The 7,635-nt window shown below is 51.9% G+C and overlaps 1 protein-coding gene across 1 annotated transcript in view; it reads right to left on the bottom strand.

Moving 5' to 3' along the window:
• Window positions 1-7,635, bottom strand: part of DYSF (dysferlin) — a 109,469-nt gene that overhangs the window by 34,461 nt on the left and 67,373 nt on the right. Inside the window, exons 38-41 of the mRNA XM_035896592.1 lie at window positions 4,433-4,444; window positions 3,027-3,125; window positions 2,174-2,302; window positions 793-948 (exon numbers count right to left, since the gene is read on the bottom strand). Of these exons, the coding sequence (XP_035752485.1) occupies window positions 793-948; window positions 2,174-2,302; window positions 3,027-3,125; window positions 4,433-4,444 (396 nt within the window). The remainder of the gene's footprint in view (window positions 1-792; window positions 949-2,173; window positions 2,303-3,026; window positions 3,126-4,432; window positions 4,445-7,635) is intronic.

Below are 7,635 nucleotides of genomic sequence, written 5' to 3'. Positions count from 1 at the left end.
CGGTGCTTGGGGAAGGCCTGCAGCGCGAGGGTGGGCCGGGCTCCCATGGGCCTCTTTTTGTGACCCCTTGGCTGTGACGAGCTTTAGGAGACATCACAGCACAGGGGCAAAGACTGTGGCTCAAACCTGGATTCGTTCCGGTTTCCGTAAAAAAGGCATTTTTTCTACTACTACTTTTTGAGCTGCAGGAGTCTCTTACGGGAGATTTCTAAGAAACTGAAAACTTTCATTCCAAGCCCATTTTCAAAAACTGGGCAGATTAAAAAGCAGGGATTTTTTTTCTTCATGTCAAAATACTTCCCATACTTTTTTTTTTTAACTTTTTCCCTATTTTCCCATGGAACAAGGAGAGTGAAGAAGGATTTTTCCCAGAATTTTTTTTTTTTGCAAAATGAAACAAAATGAACATTTTCTTCTTGAACCAGCACAATTTTCTTTTTGCACTGGATTTTTCTTCCAGACTGGCAATGCTTTGCAAAAAGCAGTCATGTGAAAGACATTATTTTGTTTCCTTTGGCAACGAGGTAAAAAAGAAAAAAGCCACCTCGTTTAGCTATTTTAACTAGCCCTACTGAAAAATCCCTCAGGATGGAGGAAGAGTTGGCTCCTGGGATTCCCAGATGTTGCAATGAAGGCAGAAAGAAGGGGTAGATTTTCTTCTTTTTGTTGTCACCATTGTTTCTAAATTTTAAGCCATATATGCAAATTTTGATCAATTAGAGCTGGCCTGTTGAAAGAGCCCACCCCGTGACCCAACACTGAGGTCCACCAAAGCTTTCCCCAGCAGGATACCTTTCCATTGGCGTCCTTGGGTTGGAGGTCAAAGGCCCGGATGATGTAGACCCTGACAAGACACTCCTGGGGTCCTCTGGCTGGCAGCTGGTGGAACTGCCGAGGTGGCACTGGCACTCGCGGGTCATCTGGGAGAGGGTATATTTTGAACGAACCCTGTGAAGGACAGACATGTTCAGCTGCGCTTGCACGCCCACACGTGCAGATGGATCTCGTGTGAGCAGGCTTGCAGCAACAGGCTGGATGGTTGCATAGAATCACAGAATCACAGAATGGTTTGGGTTGGAAGGGACCTTTAGAGGCCATCCAGTCCAACACCCCTGCTATGAGCAGGGACATCTCCAACCAGATCAGGTTGCTCAGAGCCCCATCCAACCTGGCCTTGAATGTTCCCAGGGATGGAGCATCTACAGCTATTACAGTGCTGGGGACAGAGCCCAGGTCCCGACTCTCTTCTATCTACCAGACCAGACCATGTCCTGCAGGTTCTTCATGGTCAAGAGAGCCAGGAGCAGGGTGGCAAGCTGCCTGTATCATTCATCCCTCGCCTGCACATCCATGCAAGCCTTGTTATAAATCTGCACGGAGCCACTCCAGCCTGCTTGTCCTTTACCTCTTCGACTTCACTGTCCTTTGAGCCTTCACGTTATTAAAGAGGTGTGAAGGAGCCTTGCTACGAATCAGCCCCCCAAAGGTTTAGGCTGAGACTTTCTCTGCAGGGACAGTTTTAAGGGCTCCTGAACGAGGCGGCTGCTCCTGAGAGAGGGACGGGAGGAGGAGGAGGGAGAAAATGCAAACATTTACAAGTGTTTTATTCACCAGAGCCGAGTTCCTCCCAGTGCAGGGGCAGGAGTCAGCCTCTAGGTATTGTCTGGGGAGGAGAGTGCTGAGTAAAAGCAGGAATTAAAAAAAAATAAAATGGAAAACTAGAAAAATTTAATCCCCTTGTGAACAGGCTAAAGGTTAAAAAGAGCAAAAGATGCACCGCGTCTCTGCACAGGACAGACACCTCCAAAGGGAGAGCTCTGAGCGTGGGCTTGGCGAGACCCTCAGTGCTCACACACGCTCCCACCACCGCCCCGGAGGAAGAAGGTGCTCCATCGCTTACATCCAGCATTGGCTCCGGATGGGTGTTTGCTGGAGGATGGCGACACAGCCTAGACTGGGTTTGAAGCACGCAAGGCACTCACGGCTGGGAATACAGCAGCCAGACCTGCACAGGCGGGTGGCTCAGACTGGGCCTAGTGGTCTACTTTTATGGCCCGTTTCTCACTGAATTCCTACCCAAAAATGGTCAATTGGTATCATCCCACTCAGCAGCAAGGCCTTCCACCCAGCAGAGTGTGTTCCCAGGTACAGGTAGAAGGAGGGACCATCACACCTTGAACTCCCCCACGACCGAGGGGTCGTCATTCGAGTCCTGCGACCGGCCGCGATACAGCTTGAAGGTGTGGCAGAAGTCGGAGAGATGCTCAAAGTCCTCCACGTTCTCCAGCTCCGTCTCGTAGACCTGGGGAGGGAGAGTTGAGGTGCGAGGGCAGGGACTGCTCCCGGGCAGAGGGGGACCAGGAGCTTGTCCCCAGCAATTTGGGACAGGACTTGACCCCAGCTCCTCAGTCTGGGGGAAATACCACCCAGTGGGACAGGGTCCTGGGACCTGCCACCCTTGTTGCCCCTCAAGAATGGTGATGAAGAACAGACCTTGAGCAACCCTACAATAAACAACAGCACATCATGGAAGACCCTAGACTAAGCCAAGGTGTTGCAAAGGGGTTTTCATCAGCCAAAGGGACCTTCCTGCTGGGAACATTTTCCTTAAGACCAAGCAAGGTCTTCCCCATTTTAATTCTATTTGGGCTTCCATATTAATTTTAGCAATTCTTGTATCTGGGTGCTTAAATGTCCCTCTTCCCTAAGCAATCTCTGGTGTTCTTTTTTGGTCCCAAACACTTTTCAGGGTGGCAGCTCCCCAACTCCTCTGCCACTTAGAAAAGTGCCAATGTCTTGAAGGCTGCCAAGTGGAAAGTTACCAGAAAGGATTTTACAAAGAAAACCGAGTTTTCAAAATAGTTATTTTTTTAAAATAAAAGTACCTGCTCTCAGGGGGAAAAGATCTAATCTCTTTTTTTTTTGTCCCAGAAGAAAAAAAAAAAAAGCCTAAACACTCAAAAAACATCAAAGCTTGTGGAAAAACATCATGGAGAGTGCAGGTCCAATGAGCCAAGGCCACTTACCTTCAGGGTGTCAAAGCCCTTCTCTAAGTAGCAGCCACATTTTTCCCTCTCTCCTGTGGAAGCATAGAATTTGCTCCACCAGTCAATGAATTCTTCCTCCTGGCGGCAAGGGATACCAAAGTTACACACCTCCACGAGCAACCCGCAGCGGTCAATGGCAGCAGCACTTCCCGTAACTGCTAGAGGTGAACTTCTGCCCTGCACCCCAGCCCCACGGCACAGCCGGGCTTTGGTGGGTCTCTGTCCTGCAGGAGCAACCAAGGTACCAGGAGCCCACCCTCCAGCTCCTCACTCCCTGTTTTTGAGGTGCTTTGGGGATGCTTCCAGCCCAAATCCAGCTGTTGCAGCCACAGCAACACCACGGACCCAGCCCTGTCAGCAGGGAGGACGATTCTCCATGGGAGGATGGAGCTCACAAGAAGAAATTTGCAGCATTTTTAGGCAAGGGGCAGATTTTGGCCAGTTTGGGTGGTGGTCTTCCCAAGACCGAAGTACAGGACCACACAAGGTATGAGATGAATTAACCCTTGTGCTAACATGGTCCTGACGGCCTGACATTCAGGGAGGACATGAGGACTGCTCTTAAACTCAGCCCCCAGTTTCGGCTTTGCCTGGAAGGTTTGGGGGTTTCTGGGAGAGGGATTGACTTTCTGGTTTGTGTCCCAGCCACCACCCAACCCCCCCATCCAAACAAAGCACATGGGCAAACAAATAAATGCATAAAACGCATATAATTCCACTAACAAAAAAGGGGTCCTCAGGTGCTGCACCTCTCCCAGGAATAACCCAACTCTTCTCATTGGTGTTACACCGAGACACGGGCAAACCTCCTACAGCCTCGGCCCCACAACCCCAGGGCCCGCGGCCGCAACGCCGCTAAGGAGCCGCTAAGAGCCTCGCCTGCTACGCAAACCGGGTTTCAGCTCCCAGGATGCTGTTCCAAGAAGAAAGCCGGCCGTCGGCTTCAGCAAATGTAGATATTTTATAAGAGCCCCATTTCTGAAATTTATACAAGCAAAGATGAAGGGGCTTTGACTGTGATTCATGAGACATTCCTGAAAAATAATGATGTCTTATTTTAGAAGTCCACAAAATTCCATCACACTGACCTAATGGAGGAATCATAATAGAGGTTTATTGGATTTATATTTTAAGCCAACGGTACAGGCTTTAAATTGCTGTCTTGAATAGACATTGTTTTTAATAGAAATATTACATAAATTAACTCCGAGGCCTCTGCTGCCTCCCTTTTTTTGAAAAAAAAAAAAAAAAAAAAAAAATGTGCCTTTCATCGCTTCCCCTGTTTTATTGTTTAAAAAGCTACGCTCCGACCATCATGGCTTTCTTACGGCATTCCACAGGTACTGGGTTACAAAGAAAGCACTTAAACTAATCTGACGACTTACCCATGGTATCTTCTGCAGCCCCAAGACAAAGAATTTGGTTAGATATTTTTGCTGATTTCTACTGGTGTTACAAAAAAAAAAAGGGGGAATTAAAAAAAAAAAGAAGAGGAGGCAAGGGGAGCAGCTGGAATGTTAATAGCGAAGGCCATTAATCCATTTGCCTGCAAATGGGAAAGCCAGGGAAAGCACTGGGCTCCACCACGCAAGCGACCGAATTCAGGGATTCCATTTAGCAACCGGGCGATTGCCAAAATCGCTCCAGTGTTCTATCTTGAACATGGTACGGGGTGGTCCTCAGGGTCGGGGTCTGTGCCCTGAGCCCCGGCACAGGTGGCTGGGGGACCTCAAGCACCCTACAAGCCCTCCCCAATGTTTGCGTGGACCCCGTGGGGGTGCAATGGGGCACACGCCCACAGGTCAGCATCGCTTGTGGATAAATCTCACATCAAGTGATCAACGGCCAAAATTTTGGCTCGAGGAGAAGCTTACTGAGACGCAGTGAGCCACTGTCTCGTTAGCAGAAGGTCTGCTGTCTCCCCATCCCTGCTCATGCCCCCTTCCCCCACAGAGCAGGGACCACCACAGCGTGGGCTGGCACCTGCATCCCAAATGCCCTGAAACCAGAGTCAGGATTGCAAACATTTTCCCATTCAGTACTGAGACAAAGTCAAGACCTTTCAAGCTCCAGGGTGCCCAGCTTTGGCATTTTCTGCTAAAATGGAAAGGTCAACATTTAATACAGGAGCAGCAGAAGAGGATCCAGGACCATTTCGCCAGGCAGGACCCTGGGTGGGACCATTCCATCAGTTTTCCAGCAGCTCCCTGAGCATCCAGGAAAGGGGGAGCAGGAGACCCCGCTCCTGGGGGGCACCCCTGAAGAGAAGAATGTCCTATGGCCAAAAGCATGTCCATTTCCAAAAAAACCAAAGAAATTCAGATTTAAAAATAAAAAAAATAAAAAGAAGTCTTTAAAACCAGAATTTCACCAGCAGGCTGCAGCTTCCCACTCGAACCATTCCTGGGACCCAGCAAAAGTCCTCAGACACAGGCCCAGCTTCAGCCGAGCGTGCAGATCCCTCCGCAGGCCCTTCAGACGCAGCCCCAGGGGCGTTCCGGGTCAGCCCTCGGACCGGCAGAGCCAGCAGCCACCGCTCCCCCCCTCCAGGCAGTAAGGAAGGAGGTTTGAGCTGCGCCCGACCTCCACTTTTACCCAGGGCTATGCGTATTGCTGTCGGGGCTATGGGAATTCTTTCCTCCTCCGGACCCCAAAATGCAGACCTGTGTCACCCCGGCAGCTCTTGGGATGTTTTCAATCTCATTTCGTTTCATCCAGGGGGAATGCACCGGTTTTAACCTCATTTTTGTTGGGGATGCTGAGCCAGAGCGATTTTCTCCCCCCTGCCCAGGGTTTCCCGGGACTCCGAGCCCATCCCATGGGATGCATTCCCAGGTGGGGATAGCAGGAGTCTGGGCTTGTCCAGCACAACCCAGTTTTCACAAAATATGTTAAAATGGTCATTTTGGTCTGGAGCAAAAGGAGCTGTGGAAACCTGAGGAGCTGCCCCGCAACGGACACACTGGCTTCTGGTGAAACTTTGCCTTTATCACCACCTTACATGTGGGGAAACTGAGGCACGGACAGGTTAACGTCCAGGCAGCAAAGCCAGAAAAGCAGAGCAGGCATGGGACAACCGAAGTTTTAACACTTATGCTCGCTCCCATAGCGATTACACGCTCTTTTTTGGGAATATAGATAATGAGAGCAATAATAAATATCGCCTCTAAAGAAGCTGAGCCACGGCCTCAGTCCCAAACGTGCTCGCCCCTCACATCTGGGAGGCAGATTTCCTGCTGTGGGAAAGCTCTGCGGCTGGGATGAGACGCTCCACGGCTCGGACATTTACAGATGCCGCGCCCCAGATGTTCGTTAACACGCTTTTGCAGGAGGTGACACCCGGCATCTCGGCCCTGGAGAGGGTGGCATGGGCAGCCTCATCTGCTCCGGCACAGCGGCCGCCTGGCCAGCTCAGCTCATTCCCCGACCAAACCAACCCAGCCCAGCCCTGTCCTCCCACGGGCACAGAGAACTCCGGCAGAGAGGCCATGGCAAACAGCTGGGGAACACAAAAATGTCTTTAAACACCGCAGCTGCGCTCCTTGGGGTTTTCCAACCACAGCCTAAATCCCTTTTTGCCGCTCTGCCTAGCGTTGCTCCAGAGGTCAGCGCAGCCGGGCAGTAAACCGAGCGGCTCGCCGCTGCGGGGGGCATCCTCGGGGCGGCTCCGCGAGGGAACGGCCGCCACGAAGCCCACCAGCCACCCACCACCCGAGCAAGGTGCCAGCTATCCCCACGCCTCCGCTGCCCAAGGGGCTCCATCGCCGACAAAGGCAGACCAGGAACAGTTGCAGAAGTGCCTGGGAGGCAGAAAAATAAATCAGATTTTCCCACTCGGAGGCCATGCCCTGCCCAAGACAAAATGGGCATGGGACCTCACGCCTGCCGGACCCTGGAAGCTGGAGGAGGCCTTTTTTCATGCTAACAACCTCCCCGTGTCCTTGAACTCCAACCTCCTCCCCGAGAGGGACCTGCCTTTGGGTTATCCCTGGTTCAGCCCAGTCCTTTCCCCTGGTTCCCCCAGCCCAGCCCTGCAGCGCCCCGCAGAAAGCAGCGCCGGAGGAGGAGAAAACCACACGCACAGGGAGGCTGCAGGGGACTTGGCTCATCCTTCCATTAACCCTCAAGGCGTGAACTGACAGATGTTCATAAAGAGAAATTACCCATTTCTGCCTGTTTCACCCTTTTTTTTTCCCCACCATACAGTTAATTTTGCTCAAAGTAGAGAAAACTCTTTGTTTCCAGTGGGGTTTTTTTCCCACCCTGTTCGACCAGGTACCTTTGGCCATGTCCCCCCAAAGGCAGCCTCCCACGCCCCTCCTTGTCCCCCCAAAGGCAGCCTCCCACGCCCCTCCTTGCCCCCCCTTGGTCTCTGTCCCATGGTTTATATTTGGAGATGCTTTCCCCCACGGCCTCGGCCGGCGGGAAGCCAGCTTGCCAGGCAGATTGGCCTGGGAGGGCTTTCACCCCTCGCCCATGGCAGTGCCGTGGGCCATCCCTGAGCGTGCACCAGACACCAGGGAAAAAAAAAACCGACAGCAGGAACACGCCGGGGGGGCAAGGCTGGGCTGCAGAGCGTGTTGGCGAC

The sequence above is a fragment of the Egretta garzetta genome, unplaced genomic scaffold (assembly GCF_000687185.1).
Source record: "Egretta garzetta isolate BGI_Z169 unplaced genomic scaffold, ASM68718v1 scaffold506, whole genome shotgun sequence".
NCBI lineage: Eukaryota > Metazoa > Chordata > Aves > Pelecaniformes > Ardeidae > Egretta > Egretta garzetta.
This window is presented reverse-complemented; position numbering and strand designations above follow the sequence as displayed.